The 19,780-nt window shown below is 38.7% G+C and overlaps 1 protein-coding gene across 1 annotated transcript in view; it reads right to left on the reverse strand.

The window, feature by feature from the left end:
• The window catches only part of RYR2 (ryanodine receptor 2), a 721,218-nt gene that overhangs the window by 286,682 nt on the left and 414,756 nt on the right, over nucleotides 1–19,780 (reverse strand). The window contains exons 25-26 of the mRNA XM_060286446.1: nucleotides 17,678–17,761; nucleotides 1,790–1,949 (exon numbers count right to left, since the gene is read on the reverse strand). Coding sequence (XP_060142429.1) covers nucleotides 1,790–1,949; nucleotides 17,678–17,761 — 244 coding nt within the window. The remainder of the gene's footprint in view (nucleotides 1–1,789; nucleotides 1,950–17,677; nucleotides 17,762–19,780) is intronic.

The following is a 19,780-nucleotide window of genomic DNA, read 5'->3' on the forward strand; positions in this document are numbered from 1 at the left end:
ACACACGCACACACGCACACGCACACGCACACACACACGCACACACACACACACTATGCTCAAGTGGACTGAGTACTGACAATCTCATCAGTTACAACCAGTTTAATTCAATATAAAAATAGCTTATTTTATGAAGTAAATCAAGGCTATCTGAGTTTTCTTTAGCCTTGCAAATGACAAAAGTCACCGGTTAAGAAGAATTTTGGAAACATATTTTTCAAACCAACAGGTAGCCTTTATCCTGAACCATGGCCTAAGCTTATAAGTAATAATCCAGTTTATTCCTAAAAATGTTTAAGTAAAGGCACTGCCCACCATGAGCTGGCAAGGATCACTGTGATAAGCAAGAGAAGAATTTGGGCTCTGGAGTCAAAAGGCTTGATTCCAACCTGGTTCTGCCATCTGGGAGTGCTGGACAAATTGTTCTCAAGCTCCCTGTACATCATATGTGAATTGGCAATAAAAACTGTTCATCCTTCATGGAACTGTCGCAAGAGTTAAAGAAGAAAATAGATGTAAAACTCGAGGCATAGTGACTCTGGCATCTTACAATAACAGCAAACTATTCTATATGATTTTTTAGGTGAAAAGCACTGCTGTAGCCTTTCTTATACATAAGTTACATAATGAAGTTTAAAAATTCAGCGAGGAGGAAAACAGTGGCACGGAGAAAATTAAGTGAAGTAGCGTTCCCAAGGTCACACAGTCACTAAGAGGCAAGGCTAAATTTGCTCTGCTTTGCCATCTCAATACAGACCCAATGACTGCTAGTTCTTCCTGTGAGTGCAACCATTAATAGAAATCCATGATTCTGAAATCCAGAAAACTCAGAAAAGTCGGTTTTATACTAAGTTTAACAAAAACTCTGTTGGTGACAAAAATGATCTGAATTGATGCAAGGCGGTGGATAATCTTTACTTACCCCTCTTGGTATCATCAGCCTACATTGCTGAACAAAGGATAATTTATATATAGTCTGCTGCCCTGCTGAGGGCACTGTGTAACATGATCAATGTATCACCATTCTGAAAACCAAGAAATAGCTGGATTCTGAAATTCATCTGGTCCCAAGGGTGTTAAATAAGGAATTGTGGGACTTCCCTAGTGGCGCAGTGGTTAAGAATCCGCCTGCCAATGCAGGGGACACGGGTTCGAGCCCTGGTCCGGGAAGATCCCACATGCTGCGGAGCAACTAAGCCCGTGTGCCGCAACTACCGAGCCTGCGCTCTAGAGCCTGTGAGCCACAACTACTGAGCCTGCGTGTAACAACTACTGAAGCCCATGGGCCTAGAGCCCATGCTCCGCAACAAGAGAAGCCACTGCAATGAGAAGCCCGTGCACCGCAACAAAGAGTAGACCCCGCTCGCCGCAACTAGAGAAAGCCCGCGCGCAGCAACAAAGACCCAACGCAGCCAAAAATAAATAAATAAATAAATAAATAAATACACAAACAAATAAGGAATTGTGGACCTCTTCTATTATTAGTTTATCTCGAACTTCTCGTATTTCAAAAGCTTCTCCTAAAATACAATCTCAGAGAGAGAAATGCCACAAAACCACGTTATAAATCACTGGTCTGGTAATATTCACTGTGCCCCTCATGATAACAACAAGACTTGGGGTGGCCTGACTTCTTGAATCAGGCGTTTCTGTGCATATGTACATTAAAGATATCTATATGATGTGAGTTTTACAATGGTCATTACTTAATCTCTCCTGTTACAAATTATACTAATTCCCACTTAAATCAATCTCAGAGTACGTGCTGTAGAGCTAAATTCCCACGTACCTGTTGGATGCCATAGGTCCAGCCCTGCCGGATTCGATCCCGGGCCCACACGTTATGAGCATTTTCCGCCAACTTGTCCACCATCGCTTCCTGAGATGGGGTGAGCTTGATAAAGCTCAGGTCCATCGGGGCAGGCTTGTATCCACTTGTCAGCTGGTAACTACAAAGCAGAGCCAAAGAAATATATAATGGGCCTGTCCAGAAAAGTCAAGGTTGAAAAATCCCTATAACAGCCTGTTAAGTCCAATTGTTCCTAATTCTTATTGTTCCATAAACCACAGGGGTGACCAGTGGTAATGTGTCCAGCAAGCCTGAGCCCCTTGCACTTAAGCTAAAAACTCATCTGGTGCAAAGGCCACACGAACTTTATGTTTTCATTTTCACACCAATAAAACAGAAACGAGGCAACACCTGTCTCTCAAAGTTGAGAAGGACTTATCTTTGTTTGTGTTCCAAACAGCTGATGCTTTTTTTACAGGATAAATCAAAGTATCGGTAATTAAAACATCTGATAAATTTCTCTTCCTGTTACGTCCTCATTTTTCTTCAACATTTACATGTCATATTAAAGTAATATTTATTTCATCAATCTGCATATGCTTTCAGATACTAGCTATTCATTATTCTACAGGGGAAGTTTAATGCATTTATACATTATTTCCCTACTGCTATTCCTAGTTACATAATTTAGGAAGCCTCATGATAAGACAGACACTAGGAAATACCAGGCATGTAATCATCTAAAATGTGATTAAGGCCTGGATTTTAGGGAACTCATACCAGAGACTATCTCCACACTCTGAGCCGGAGAGGAAAAGTATTAAAATAAGTGTAAGTTTTAACCTTTTGGGAGAAATATCAAATTGAAAATAAAAGGTTTTCAACAGACATATATTAGGGCAATAGGACTGCTCTGCTACAAACACACACACACACACACACACACACACACACACACACACACACACACAGAGCTGTCTCATCTATTTAACTAGAGAGACTGGCACAAAGTCTGTTGTACAGTTGCTTCTCTTTCATTCTCTGTCATTGTTGTGTCCCCTACAATCAACTATGTTTTGAGGTCAGGATCTGCTTCTGATCCATTTTTCTAATTGTCATTATACTTAAAAGAGTACCTGGCAGAGAGCAGCCTTTCAGTCTACAGTTTTTGAAAGAATTAACTTTATTTACAGCATTAATATAAAGAGATATCCATCTTCATCTCAAAGATTCTCCTTTGGTGCAAACAAAGTAAAGAAAATTCACCAGATAATTAAGCTAAGTTTAAGAAATTATCAGAGCATGAGAAAATGGTCTTTAGGAAACTATATATAATCTTTCTTCTTCTAATTATTCTGGGCTATGGCTAGCCTGATTACAAGGTAAGCTCCTTAACAGCAGGGAGCTGAACTGCTTTGCTCCTAGAATAGTGCCTGATACGTGGTAGATATTCAATAAAAATTTGTTAAAGGAATCCATGTATGACAGCAATAAATAATTTAAGGTTGAGTAAAGTTGACTTTACCTTAAATACTCCTTCTTCATTATAAGGCATCTTCTATTTTATAAATGATTTATCTACAGGCAAAAGTTTTAGAGAACATTTTGTTTGGTTTAAATAGATCAGATTGGCCCGGCAAGTGCAAAAATTATGGCTAATTACCACCTTATGTCACTTCATTTACATCCACGAGCTAAATTTATTGACGAAATTTTGTTCTGTTTTAAATCAGAACTCTGTATGTTTGGGTAATTAACAATATTTTTTCTTTGTTTTTCTATAAAGAAGCCACATGGGATTTCTGTAATCACTCACACAAATCACTGTATTTTATAGGATTCTGATGTTTAAGTGGACAAATCTGTCAACTGTAAGCACAGCCTCTATACAAGTTCTCACTCAGAAAATAATTTCTTCAAGAAAGAGCTCTCAATGCATTTCAAATGCACCAAGAGGTGATCAAGCCATCATCGTCTAATTTCCAAGTTTAACATTATTTGCTAGAAGCAGGGTTGGGGGTAATGATAAAGAATTTGGTCTTTTGCATACAGCTGGCCAGTAAGCAAATGAAAAGATGCTCAACATCATTAAGTATTAGAGAAATGCAAATCAAAACTACACCTCATACCGGTCAGAATGGCCATCATTAAAAAGTCTACAAATAACAAATGTTGGAGAGAATGTGGAGAAAAGGGAACCCTCCTATATATTGTTGGTGGGAATATAAATTGGTACACTCACTATGGAAAACAGTCTGGAGGTTCCTCAGAAAACTAAAAACAGAATTACCATATGATCCAGCAATCCCACTCCAGGCATATACCTGGACAAAACTGTAATTCAAAAAGATACATGCAACCCTTTGTTCATAGCAGCACTGTTCACAATAGCCAAAACATGGAGACAACCTAAGTGTCCATCGACAGATGAATGGATAAAGAAGATGTGGTACATATATACAATGGAATACTACTCAGCCATAAAAAAATGAAATAATGCCATCTGCAGCAACATGGATGCAACTAGAGATTATCATACTAAGTGAAGTAAGTCAGAAAGAGAAAGACCAATACCATATGATATCACTTATATGTGGAATCTAAAATATGGCACAAATGAACCTATCTACGAAAACAGAAACAGAATCGTGGACACAGAGAACAGACTGCGGTTGCCAAGGGGGAGGGGGGGAGGGAGAGGGAGGGTTGGGAGTTTTTGGTTAATAGATGTAAACAATTATATACAGAATAGATAAACAAGGTCCTACTGTACAGCACAGAGAACTACACGCAATATCCTGTGATAAACCATAATGGAAAAAAATACAAAAAAAGAATGTATATATGTGTATAACTGAGTCACTTTGCTGTACAGCAGAGACTGGCAGGACACTGTAAATCAACTACACTTCAATTGGGGGAAAAAAAAAACAACTTGGTCTTTTGTACTCTCCCATCTTCCCACCTCTATTTCTCACCTTCCTCTTGACTTTCCCCACAATAACCCAGCACACGGTAGCATAACAGTACACAATTCTCTTTTTTCTCTCATTTTCCAGTGGTCCTAATTCCTCCTACCTGTCGCAGAGGATACACATACGGTCAAGTTTGGAAGCTAATCTATGAATAGTTGACTAGAGCCTACGCTACCTCAGTGAGGGATATATGCCCTCTAAAAGAGGAAAGATCCTTCCCCTGCAACCCATTCTAATGGTAGACTTGCCAGCCATGTCTTACATGGCATGGGGAGGAATTTTTGAGGGTTATTTTCTATAAAAAATTATAGATAAGTTTTACTAATCTATAGTAGAACTACACATTCTACTATATGTCTATAGTATATATATATGTATATATGATAATATTGGCATAAGCATTTCTCTTTATTTTCTAAATTTTCCTCTTCCTATACAGAATATCTACTAATGTTGCTTCAATTTGTGATCACAAGGAAAACCTACGGAGACACATTTGCATCTGTTGATTTGAAATAACACAATAATTAGTTCACACTCATTTTCAGATGTAGACTACGATTCAGTTTACTTGCTTTTCTTCATAGTCCTGTGCAAGAAAGAATTTAAAGTGGTTCTTTTAAATGGTCAATAGTCCCATCCAAATTAAAGTTACTAATTCCCATTTCACCTGAACCTTATTTCCACACTGTTTCACTTCATATTCTATAGTAAAAACACAAATATCTTTGAAATTAATAGACTTCAACCTCAGTAGGTTGATAAAAATGATGACATCATGAATGCTTTAACCAGTGGCATCAATGAGGATTTACAAGACCATTTTTCTTTATGTGAGACATGACAAAGTATCAAATCATTATACCAAAATGAGATTTTTAAAAAGCGCATAAATGTACTTCAGCAAATAATGTCCATTTCATCTTATTAATACAAGTTAATTAGGTACATAAAGATCAACTAACTACTAATATAAATTATTTTCTTTTTGTGATTGAAAATGAACAAAGAACAAAGCTTTTGAATAAAATGTGACTGATGTGAATCTTGGAAGCTAAATGGTTCCAAGTAAAGCTTCAGATTGATTTCCAGAGATTTAAAAGTAATAAAGGAAAGACTGCTACAACAATTCTTGGGAAGTAGAATTCTGTAGGCCAAATAATAGAGAAAAGGTATGTCATTAGTAATTACATTAATACAAAATATATATAGCTCATATTAAAGACATCTATGTATTACAGTCTACCTTCTCAAGCTTTCTGGGAAAATTCTGCCACAATCAGCTAATAGATCTCTTTCTTCTGCCATCTATTCCCCTAGTAGGTGTAGTTTTTTACTTCCTTTACTTTAATATGCAAAGTTGCAGTGCTAACAATCATTTTGTAAATTTAGGTTATGAGGAATATATATGGTATTAAACAAACACATTCAATACGTTCATTTCCAAAACATCAACGTTCTTTTGTAGTTATTAGCTCTTAGTTTTATTTTGATGTGGTATATAATGCAATAATTTTTTTTTTTTTTTTTGCGGTACGCAGGCCTCTCACTGTTGTGGCCTCTCCCGTTGCGGAGCACAGGCTCCGGACGCGCAGGCTCAGCGGCCATGGCTCACGGGCCCAGCCGCTCCGCGGCATGTGAGATCCTCCCGGACCGGGGCACGAACCCGTGTCCCCTGCGTCGGCAGGCAGACTCTCAACCACTGCGCCACCAGGGAAGCCCAATAATGCAATAATATTTTAAAAGTGAGATTAACAAATGACATAAACTCTCTGGGCGTCAGTTTTCTTACAGTAAAATTTCTTTTTAAATACGTCTTTGCCTGAAAAAAAAAGAAAGCCCTCCTGGCAAACTGCCAGTTTCGTTTGCATCCAATTACCAAAGCTGTAAACAAAAAGTTGATAATCCTTGGCCCTACTGAGGAACTGCCATGTGAAGCAGCAATTCAGTTTTGTGCTTCATTCCCACCTGACCCACATTTTTTTCTAAGCAGGAATTCTAAATGAGCCTTTGAAAAAGGTGTTCGGTAGAATATCACTTAAGGGCCAATTTAAGTGGTGCAACAAAAATGTGGCAGAATACCCAAAACACTAAGGAACGAGCCTTTTCTTTTTTTCCAGCCTCTCTCACCTCTCGAGCTTACTTGTTGAGTATGAATCAGGTTAAATGAAGCTTGGAAGTCATTACGTTGTGAAAGATGCACGGTAAACATGAAAAGATTATGTCCAAGTTCAGTGGATGTTAGCTGTAAATTTCAAAACCAAATCAGCGCTTCAAGTACCTTGGAACAAATGGGGAAAATCTCAGATGACTGCACACCAGAGACATTAAGAACAAGTTTTGCTGGAAGCACATCTATCAAAAACGAATACTGCGCTGACATTCTCACAGAAAGGAGATAGGGAATATTCAAAAACCCTTCTCCAGAAAACAAATACAGGAGAATAATTTCAGTGTGGAAATTAGAAGGGAAAAGGGCAGGGATCTATTTCTTCTACTACATTTCTTGGTTTTGTTTTTAAATAAATGTGTAATATGATGATATGCCCTGTGTGTCCCCCACCACTAATTCCTTGTTTAACCCAAGGCCTTCCTGTACCTCACAGCCTGTTTGAAACAAAACCAAGAGAGGATCATTTCAAGAGAGACAAAAAAAAAAGCCATTCTTGGCTTTTGGATTTTTAAAATAGGCTTTGAAAATTCACTGCAGAGACAACAGTCTTTAGAGAAAGGCCTTCTGATATTAAAAGCTCTACTTATGGATACCAAAAGCGCAAGGCCCTGATGTGTCGGAACATAAAAGAAGACCAGATAAAGAGTCCAGTCTGTCCAGCCCCAGACAGGCTGAATGTTCCAGAGCCTGGAGGAGAGGAGAGCTGGAGGGAAGCCAGGGCTCTCCCCCCCTGCCCAGATGGAGACCAGACAGATCCAGAGCTGAGGGGAACTTCTGTCTTGCTTACCAGATTGGACCCAGGAGAATGGCCAGGTTCCAGAATCTCCCACACCTCAACCCTTGTGCAGCACAGTTTCAGGAAAACAGATTTGGCAACAAACCAAGTGTAGGCTGTCAGGCAACCTTCCCTCCTCCCTCCACCAAGACACTGCAGTCCCCAAGTTGCCAGAGGGAGCATTCCCAGGTTTCCAGCCTCCTCTTAAAGAGGCATGAGTGAAGCTAAAAGCAGAGCAAGGACCTGGAGGACTCAAAAAGAGATGCGGAGGGTCCCAGCGTGTGGTCCAAAGATCAGGCAGGAAAACACGCATCCCATAATGAGGCAGGAGATAGATGGGCCCCAGGCCGAGCAGCTGGAATCTGTCCCCTGTGGACAGGTACTCCAAGACGAAGACAAGAGAAGGAGGATAGTCAGGGGACCTGAGCCCTGCCCAGATAAAAACGTAGAGAGACCACATTTTCCTCATTCTCGAAGCCAAGGAGGGCTTCTCAACTACACATGCACGGCAAGGCTCCTCAGAGATCAAAAAGGGAGGGCGCGCCACCCCATGGTAGGTGATGTCAACATACCCATAGGCCTCTTCGCTAGAATCCATGTTGGCTAAGAGACGCACGCGCACACACAGGGGAGGACCCTGAGTTGAACCAAATACAGACTCAGAACCAGGCAAAGCAAGATGATTGGCCACAGCAAACCCGGAAGAAATGTCCCACATAAGTGATTCAAACTACCACGGGGGCACGACTCTTTCTCTGCGTCTGCCCGTGGGAGTCTATTCACACGTACCCTTTTTCCTCCTAATAAACATTTTACCTGTTTCACTACTTTCCATCTCTTTGAGGGAATTCATTTCTACAAAGCTGATGGGCCAGGGGCCTTGTCACTGACCGCTGGTCTAGTGGTTAGGATTCAGCGCTCACTGCCACAGCCCGACTTCAGTCTCTGGCCAGGAATCGAAATCCTGCTTCGAGCTGCTGCAGGCTGAGGCCACCCGAGATCCGCAAGATGCCAGCAGAGACGAATGAAGACAACTAACAAAGACTTCCCTTTGGCCAAACTTGAGTCAGGCTCCTCTGAGCCCTCTTTCTGGCCTCTGACCTTGGGCTCTGTCCTTGTTCCGCTTCGTCCAGTTTCAGCAAGAATCCTGCTAGGTCAAGTTAATGGAAATCCCCCACCTGTGACCTCTGACCCCACTCTTCATCCCCCGCCTTTGATATCCTATCACTCTGGTCTGCCTTCAGCAAGAACCCTATCAAGTTGGTTTTACCAGAATCCCCCTTTTCCTTAATGCTTCCTCGTAGTAATTTTCCATCCACTGTCCCCCACTCTGGTCCTGAGCTACAAATCCCCGCTTGTTCTTGCTGTATGCGAATACTGAGGTCTCTCTTCCCCTATTGCAACAGTTCTGGAATAAAATTTGCGTTTATGGCTTTAACTTCTGTCTGGCTCTAGTTTTCTTTGATATAATTCAGCCCCTGACAGCAAACTCAAAACAGAATGCCCAACGATCCAATGTCCCCTCCCCATCAGGTGAGTGTCCAAAACAGACGTATAGCCCTGGGAGTAAGATGGGGGGGTACACCTTGAATTCAAACTTAACAAATATTCATTCTGTAGTCGAATATTTCAGGCCCTGTTCTAGGAACTAATAGCACTGAATAACATGGACAAACAATCTGTATCTTTATAGAAATTACGTTTAGATGAGGAATCAGGCAATAAAGAAAATAAACATAAAATAATAGTATGTCAGAGGATATAAGTGTCGTGAGGAAAAATTAAGTAGAAAAGGAAGCATGAGAGGAAGTACAATTTAAAATAGGGTGCAATTTTAAAGAGGTAGAGAAAGACAGCTTGGAGAAGATGACCTTTGAATCAAAACTTAAAGGTGAGAATAAACACAGAAAACAGCGATTTTAATGGAGTTTGTACTGAACAGACAGGGATTAGGTTTCCACTATCAAGCCGTATTCTGGCTGCAAGGCCCATTGGGTTTAAATATGAAATTAAGTCCGACGAGAGCAAATGAAGAACATTACATATGAGCACATTTTAAAATTTGTGGTCTGTGGAATTTACTCGCTACACATAAAAAGCGTATATAAATATTTTTTTCTTCACTATCACAGTGTTCACCCTCACAGGAAAAAATCCAGCTGCATTTGTAACACTATTTTTCATTTAGGTAAATAGTTACATACACTGAATTTTGTGCGTGTGTTTGTGTCCATGTGCACAGTATAAATATGGGTCTGCGTATTTGGTATCCCTCTAAGCATTCATTTCCGAAAGCCATTTTAAATTCACATATACATATAAGCATTGAGAATATCATTCTTAACCTTCTATCTGCCCCAATATGCTTGAGAGATACCACTTCCCATCACTGCAGTGGCTACACAGCTTGAGGGGGAAGGAGTGGTGCAGGAGCGAGGGAATTTAGCACTAGGCTTACATACCTCTCAAAGGATTCGAACATGCTCTTCCACAATTCAACACTACCTCTTACTTCCCAGCGATACACACAAGCAACCAGTTCCTGACCTATGTTTTGGTTTAACAGCAGAGAAGTGCTAACAGAAAGTCTGGATAAAAGGCATTGGTATTCAGACAAGAATTTTACTTTCATTTAAACCTTTACATTTAAAAAAAAATCTCAGCTACTCAGGGATATGAGATACTAGGAACCACAAGCTCTGGGACTGGATTCTTTTTCAGTTACATTTTTCTTTATTCCCGTAGCAACTGGCCTCTGCTCATCAAACTCTGCAGTGGGTCAAGAGCTTAATTTTACAAGTGTGGGAAGGTTTATGAATTTAAGAACAGACAGTTATGTGCTGTACCATTCAGCTGCCTGCTGGTTTGTTTAGAGGAGGAAGAGGGAGAAAGGGAGAACTGAGCTACAATCAATCACATATTTTTTAAAAGTCTTTAAGGATTTTAAGTGAAATGATCTGTATTATCAGGAAAAAAAAAAAAAAAAACACCTAACTCAGATTGCCTATTTTCAAATAGGGAATGTAGCACATCATTCTAATTACAGTTGGAGTCTACACGTATCCTTAAATCTGAAATGGGTCTCTTGTAGGCAGCATACAGTTGGGTCTTGTGTTTTAATCCACCTAACCACTCCATACCTTTCGAATGGCGAATTCAATCCATTTACATTTAGAGTAATTATTGATATGTAAGGGCACACTAATGCCATCTTATTAATGGCTCTCTGGTTGCTTTGTATTTCCATTGTTTCTTTCTCCTTCTACGTCTACTTCCGTAAATTGATTATTTTCCATGTTGGTGTGTTGTTTTCCCTTTCTCTGTCTTTGTGAATCCATTCTATACAGACTTTTGTTTCGTGGTAACTTTGTAAATTACATTAAAAATCGTATAGATGAAACAATCCATTTTAGGCTTACCAGCTGTCGCAACTCATCTGTGAAAGCCTGTGAAGGCTCCATCTTTTACTCCTCCATCTTATATTACTCATATTACTGATATTACAACTGATGTTACTGATGTTACAACTTACCTCTTTTTATGTTGTATATTCATTAATGATTTATAGTAGCTATAGTTCTTTTTACTACTCTTTGCCTTTAACTTTTACACTATAGTTGAGTGGGTAACACATCCCCCCTAACATGGAGTTACAACTCTCTGGATCAAACTGCCTGTGTTTCTCCATCTCCAGTGTATTGTATACTTTCGTATGTTGTCCTGTTGCTGAGCAGTATCTTTTCATTCCAGCTGGAAGAACTCCTTTCAGCATTTCTTGCAAGGCAGGTCTACCTGCGGTGAACTCCCTCAGCTTTTGTCTGGGAAAGCCTTTATTTCTCCTTCTTATCTGAAAGGTAACTTTGTTGCATACACTATTCTTGGCTGGCAATTTTAATCTTTCAACACTTTGAATATGTCATTCTACCCTCTCCTGGCCTGTAGAGTTTCTGCTGAGAAATCAGCTGACAGCCTAATGGGGTTCCTCTGTGCCTTACTTTCTTTTTTCCCCTGATGTGCTTTAAGATAATTTCTTTATCACTGATTTTTTAAAATTAATTTATTTATGTATTTATTTATTTAGGGCTGCACTGGGTCCTCGTTGCTGCACACGGGCTTTCTTTAGTTGCGTCGAGCGGGGGCTGCTCTTCGTTGCAGTGTGTGGGCTTCTCACTGCGGTGGCCTCTCCTGTTGCAGAGCACGGGCTCTAGGCACGCAGGCCCAGTAGTTGTGGCTCGAAGGCTCAGTAGTTGTGGCGCCCAGGCTTAGTTGCTCCGCGGCATGTGGGATCTTCCCAGACCAGGGCTCGAACCCGTGTCCCCTGCATTGGCAGGCGGGTTCCCAACCACTGTGCCACCAGAGAAGCCCTATCACTGATTTTTGACAGTTTCATTACAATGTGTCTTGGAGGAAGTCCTTTTACATTGAGATAATAGGTGTTCTTTTAGCTTTATGGAGTCGTACGTCTAAGTCTGTCCCCAGGCCTGGGAAGTTCTCAACTATTATTTCTTTAAACAAAGTCCCTGACCCCTTCTCCCTCTCCTCTCCTTCTGGAGCCCAATTATTCAGATATTTGTTTTTGTGATAGAATCTGCTAGCTCTTATAGGCTTTCATCACTCTTTTAAATCTTAGTTTCACGTCCTCTTCTAATTGTATTATTTCTAGATTCCTATCCTCCAAGTCATTTACTCTTTCTTCTACATGGTCTGCTCTGCTACACATGTTCTGTGTTACACTCCTCATCTCATTCGTTGAATACTTTAGTTCCAGTATTTCTGTTTGTCTCTTTTTATAATTTCATTCTCTTTGTTAGAGTATTCCTTCCATTCATTAATTTTATTTATGATTTCACTAAATTTCTGAGTTTTCCTGTGGCTCGCTGAATTTCTTAATACTATTTTGAATTCTTTATCAGTTAGATCGCAATATTCCACGCCATTGAGCTCAGCAGCTGGAGAATTACCATCGTCTTTTTGTGATGCCATATTCCCTTGACTTTTCCATATTGGTTGTAGTCATGTGTTTCTGCTTTTTGCATTTGAAGTAGCAGAAAGCACCTTAACTGAGCTTTCATGTCTTTTCTGGTTCTTATAACTCACCAGGCTGGCTATCAGAAGCCTCTCTTTTGTTTTCCAGAAGGCGACGCTATAGCTCAAGCTTGTGGTTTCTCCCTTGCCCATCCACATGGTCTGTCTACTGGAGCTCACTCTCCTTGACCAGAAGTGTGCACAGGGAGCTGGCAGCAGAGTGGGAGGGAGGTGTGGGTTTGGCACTTGGTGAGTTAGGGGTGCCCACAGTCCTAGTAGGGAGATCCCGGGAGTGGCACTCCCAAAGGCATGTGGGCAGACTTTCTGCTGAGTGCAGTCCCTTTAAGGCCATTTGAAATTCTTATCTACTTCTATTTCAAAGTCCTCCCAGCCCCTAGCTGCAAGCTCCCACCTTAGTACTCCAGGTGCCAGTGGAGAGAAATGGGTTTCTCCAGCCAAGTCCCACCCAGCGAAGGCAGTAGGGCGCTCTCATGCTCCTCTTTCTCCAAGGAAGAGATATCTCTGCCACATAAATCAGCCTGATAACCACCTTCTTGGAGGTGGGGTGGTGCTGGGAAAAGTTTCTCCTACTGCTTCCGCTGTGACCAAACTCCTGTTTCTTTTTTCGTTTGTTTGTTTTCTTTGTTCTTTTTTTCTCTAATGGTGTGTTGGCATCTCTCTTTGGGAGGGCTGGACTTCTGCAAGTTGTCTGTCATGGGCGCGTACCTGCCTGATTCACACTCACCGGATTCTGGTCCCACAGCCAGGAAAGAGGCCCAGGCAGCCTTACTGGCTTCATTAGTTCTGCAGCTTATAGGGAGGTTTCTCTATCTCCTACCAGATGCACTGGTGCGCAAGATTCCTCCTGGGTCCCTGAGAGCTACAGCTGCAAACTGCAGAAACCCCACAAAGGGACTCTTATTCATGTACGGATATCTAATTCACTCATTTATAAAAGGCGGATGAAAAGGAGGAACATCTTATGCTGTCGTGTTACAGACATCACTCCTATACTAGGTATTCTAGAAACTGGAGGCCTTGCAGTAAACAAAGCCCCGGCCTCTTATTGAGTGCATATTTCAGTTTAGGCGCCCCAAAAGCTAAACGAATAAATAACATCAGCTGTAGAAGTGCAAGTGAAAAAATAAAGCAGGTTAACGATCAGAGCATTATAGATAGAATGCTTAAGGAAGACCTCTCAGAGGAGTTTATATTTAAGCAAAGACTTAAATGAAGTGAGTGTTCTTTTGTGTTTTGTGTTTTTTTTCTGATTTAAAAAGTCCTTCTTCACCTCATGGTCGTGAAGATATTCCACTTGTCTTCAAAAAGTATTTTTGTTTTGTGCAATTGGGTCTTGAATTAACCTGCAAATGTTTGTGTATAGCATAAGGTAGAGACCTAACTTTTTTCTATTTTGCTAGTCAATTATATGAATACCACTGATGGAACAGTTTTCATTTCCCCACTTATCTATAACAAGACCTTTGGCATAGGTCAAATTTGTATATATGCATGTATATATTTGGGAACTCTGTCTCAATTTGTCTATCCCAATACCATTGTAACACTTCCTTCATTACCATAGTTTTATCATAAGTCTTGATATCTAGCAGAGCAAGTTTATCTTCTTTTGTAGAAGACTTCTAGATATTCTTGAACCTTTGAAATTCCACATATATTTTAGAATAGCTTAGCAAGCTGCTTAAAAACCTCTGTTGGCGGAATGACTGGAATAGTATTGATTCTAAGATTAATTGGGGGAGAACTGATATATTTGTTGTACCATCCATGATCATGATCTATCTCTATTTATTTAGATAGTCTTTAAAGACTTTAAATCCGATTTTAACATTTAGTCTACAGAGGTCTCGCACCTCTTTGGTTAGATTTCTCATCTACCTTAGGGATTTCTTTATTTTTCTTTCTTTTGTTTTTTTTTTCTTGCACTTCTAAATGAGATTTTAAAGGTATTGATCTAGCAATACTGCTGTACTTATTGTCAACAAATAATACTGTAGATCCTCCTGAGTTTTCAATGAAATAACATTACCTGCTATTGACAACAGTATGTTTTCTTCCTTTCCAAAACTCATAATTTTTTTCTTGTCTCATTGCATTGGCTATATTGAATACATCAGGTAATAGTAGTTTATATGTCTTATTCCTGAATCCTAAGGGAAAAACTTTGGGGTTTTACCTTATAGATCATTGGTTGCTATTGGCCTTTTGTCAGGTTAAGAAGGTTCTCTCAGATCATTGCTTGCTAAGAGTTCATATGCTTATAAGTAAAACATTTTATGAAATATTTATTACTAAATATATTGGTAGGATCATATGAATTTTCTTCCTCACTCTAGTGTGAATAAATATATTTTCTAACATTAATCCATCTTTTTATTACTGGAATAAATTTAGCTGGGCCATAATATACTGCTAAGTTTGCTAATATTTTACTTAGCATTTTTTTGTATCTATGCCCATAAGTGAAGCTGGATTACAATTTCCCTTCCTCACACTACCCTCATCTGGGCTTTATTTTATTATTTATTTTATTCTCAGATAATAAGTTGTAAAGTGCTGCTTCTTTTTCATTTGAGATTACCCATTCTTAAATATTTGCTGGAAATCAATAGAAAAGTGGTTTGGGATGTGTGTGTGTATTTTAAACTATTAATTCAATTCCTTTAATAGCTGTAGCTCTATTAACATTTTCTTTCTTCATGGGTCAGTTTTGATAATATTATATACAACTGTCAATATCATTTAACTTAGAAACTAATTTGTTAATTATATAAATTTGTTACAGTTTGCAGTCCCTCTTGAAAATATCCCTGTAATTGCTCAAAGAAATATTTCTTTTTTCTTTTATCAATCTTTTCAGAGACTTTTCTTCCTGCTTATTAGGTTTCTAAAACATGCTTTCTCCAAGTATTGCTTTAAATATGCAACTCTTATGTTTTGATATGACGTCTTTGCCTTTGCCATTCTTGTATTTTAAATTTTCACAATGATGTGTTTGATCTATAAGCTACTTAGAACTATGTTTTAAAAGTTTTAAATATGTCATGACTTTACATGATTTTTTGATTGTCACCTCCTGTGATTCAATAAATATGATATTTACAATATCAATGTCCTCATGTTGTAAAGGATGTTGAGTTTTTATAAATGTTCCATGTGTTCAGTGTTCTATATATGTCAAGCTTTTAATTTATAGGGGGTTAAATTGTTATTATTCTTCATTAATATTTATCTGTTACACATACTAGTTTCTGGGAGTTGTGTTAGGAATTATCACTATGATTTTTCATTTGTCTATTTATTTTGGAAAATCTATTAATATTTTGCTTTCTTGATTTTTCGAAGCCATTTGACTTGGTGCATACATGAGGAGTATTAGCATAATGCTTATTTTTTGGATCCTTATACATATCCTTCTTTTCTTAATTTTGCTTTCAGAGCTATTTTGTCTTATATGAGGCAACTGACAAAAAGGAAACTGCAGTTCCCTTTTGAACAATATTACTTGGAACATCATGTTCTCATGTTTTTTCAACTTTTCACATTCTGAATTTCTTGATGTGTCTCCTTTAGCTGGGTGTTATTTTTGTGAGGTGTATACAACGTGAGTTATCTTTCTGAATCTAATCTGACAATCACTATATCTTACCTGGAGAATTTCACTGATTTCCATTTATTGAGATTAATGAGATATTTGGATGTATACCTGTCATATTTTTATTTTTAAAAGTAACTATATTTGGATACACACAAGAGAATATACTTTAAAGCATTCTAATGAAATGAACTCCATTAACCCACCACCACGGTAAAATTAGAACATTACCGACACCTTGTATTTATCTGTGTGCTCCTCCCCTTTCAACACCCCTGCCTATACTCCAACAAAGGTAGTTCCTATCCAGAATTATGACGCCACTGCTTTAGAAAAATAGTCTTATCAAATAAGCATATATCCCTAAAAATATGTACATATGTTTTATGCATATATGGTTTTTAGCATATATGCATATAGGGTTTTAGCCCTATACTTTATATATATAACCTTGTAGGATATGCTGTTATACATATTTTTTAATGGAAGGCCTGAGTAAAAAGGTTCGGTGGCCTAAAGGACCTGCTAGAATTTGCGCTCGCATAGCAAGCACATGGTTTCTACTTTAATTTTATGTTTATCTGGGGTGGCGGATAGAAATTACGGAGTGGCTACTTTGTTTTTATCTCCATGATATTACTTAGCACATGTCCAGGACTGCTATTTACAACATGCAGGCCTCGGAAGAGTGGCTTGAACACTTAAACTAAACTAAATAAAGAAAAAGTAATAATATGTAACAGTTATCATTTATTAAACACTTATACTCGTTTAATCCCTAAAACTTCCCGTATTCATACCTGTTAGCAGATGAGAAAGCTGAAGTTTTAAGAAGTTAAACAAGGTCACAGAGATTGTAGCATAGCAGGCAAAATAACTCCGAGAGCATCTAGTGCCTCAGTTTTCTCATCTTAAAGTGGAAATGATAACACTGACTGCATAACTACTCCTAAAATACATTTTCTTTGTAAAAATATATAAAATTATACATCTTCTGGTGGAAAGTGGGAAACCATATCCAATCAGTTAGGACGTGGGCATGCGTGTTCACACACACATACACAAAACGAAAATAACACACTCGTAACACACTACCAAATATTTTGTGAGCTTGTTTCCCCTCTGGGCACTGGGACGGGCTCTCACCCCACCATGGCCTTGCTGCAGCCTCTAGTGTAATACAGCAAGCTTAAGTTTTGAATCTGACTTTTATAGCTTACGTGTAAGCAAGGCATCTAGGATTCCATCAAGAGTTTTCTGGGTGCAGTAACACTAAATAAAGTAAGGCACAGACTATTTAATATTGCTTAGACATTCAACTTACTTCTTCGGCAGCTTCATTTTTTTCACCTTTTCTTCGGTGTGTTCATCTGATATACCCACATGACATCCTAATGCCAACAAAGTCCTGGAAAAGAAAACCAGACATAAGCTGCAACAATTCCTTCCCTATGTCCAGAACGACCCAACATAACAGCAGCTGGGCATGAGGTATAACAGTCCACCTCGAATGCAGAGAGAAGTATTTTGTTTTAAAGCAAAAGGAAAGCTTACTTAGTTGTAAATTATTTACTGTTGAGTCATGAGTAGGACATTTGAAAATTAAATGTTTCAATTCAAACACAAAAAGGAACATATTGAAAAGTAAGTCTCTCTACAATCCCTTCCTTCTATTCCTGTTTCTTTCCCTAAAGGCACTGATTGCTACTAATTCCTGAATGTCCTGCTACAATCTATGCATATTCTAAAGCAGCTCTGTGTGTGTGTGTGTGTGTGTGTGTGTGTGTGTGTGTGTGTGTCATTGTTTCTGCTTTCCTTTTACGCATTGGTTATGTGTAAGAGTTCTCCACAATTTGCTATCTTGACTTTACAATATAACTTTGAATATGACTTTGACTTACTGTCCTTCATATAAAGCTGGTTTATTTTTCAATAGGTCTGAAGTGTTCCATTCACTGAGTGTGTCATCATGTCTTACCCAATTCTCTGTTCACTATCTTCTGTTATTACAAACAATGCTGCAATGAATAACCTTATACATTTAATACATGTACTATATCCTTCATCTGTAGGATAAATTCCTAGACATGCAATGACTGGGTCACAGGGGTGGTATGTTTCAGAGTTTGACAAATATTGCCAAATGTCTATAGAGCTGGTCATCATTTATATTTCCACCAGCAAGGTATGACACTGCCTGCCTATTTCCCATACGTGGCCCAACACAGAGTCATCAATTAATATGCTAATGAGATGTCTCATTTACAGTTTTAATTGGCATTTTTCTTCATATAAGTGCACTTGACACTTTTTCGTATTCTTTGGCGATATCTGTACTTTTTTCTGTGAAAACATTCCTTGTTCACTTTTCTGTTAGATTTGGGTTTTGTTGTGGCAGTTCAGAAGCCCTTCAAATATATGAGATACGAGTTACAAATATTTTCTCCAGTTGGTTGTCTTTTTACTTTCTTTATGCTGTTCTTTCTATGTAGAGCTTTAAACTTGTTTTTATATAACTGAATTTTTCTATCTTTCAAAAATGGCTTCTGAGTTTTATGTGATACTTAGAAAGAGATTTCCCAACTGTTAAATCACTTGAAGGAACCGTCCTTGCTTTTTTGACGGGGAAGGGGTGGGGCAGGGGAAGCTGTATGTCTTAAGGTAGAGGTTTAACTTTATTTCCCAGATGGATACCCAGTTCTCCACAAAATATTTACTGAATAATCCATTTTTACCACTTACTTGAAATGCTACTTTTATGATACACTGAAGTCCCCATATGTTTTTAAATCCTTTTCTGGACTTCCTACTCTAGAAAAATCTCCCTTTCACATGACACATGGGGGTTCCAATTGGCCAGAAACAGTTTATCCAGTGTTTAGATACATTGTATTTTTTTTACTCCCTTTAATGAATAAGCTTTTGCTGATTTTCCCAAGAAAGATCCTCACCGTTCACATTTAGAACTCAACCTTATAAGTCCCCAGACTTAGGTAGAACAACACCCTTTACTATTCATGACAATGAGTGGTCCCACCTATCTCAATAGAATAAGGTGCAACAGCATAAACTTTGTGGATGACAGAATTTCTAAGGTGTGGTCAGTTGCAAAAGGAAGGTAGCAAGTATCTAAAATCCATCTATACTTACCCTCCATCACATTTAAAAAATGACAGTATGGAGACAGATATAGATACACACACACACACACACACACACACTGCTATCAAGTTAAATTTTAGGTTATATAGGGCAAAATTGAGATGAGCCCGTGAAATTACCTTTGGAGTGTGAAACTGCAAAAATATGGATAGAGCAAGAGCTAACTGAAGCTATGAAATTATCTAAAGAATGTGCCACTTCAGATGAGATTGACTGGCAACAGAAGAATCAAAAATTGACTCACAGAACAAACACAGGCTATGCT

This window comes from Globicephala melas, chromosome 16, assembly GCF_963455315.2.
Source record: "Globicephala melas chromosome 16, mGloMel1.2, whole genome shotgun sequence".
Lineage (NCBI taxonomy): Eukaryota > Metazoa > Chordata > Mammalia > Artiodactyla > Delphinidae > Globicephala > Globicephala melas.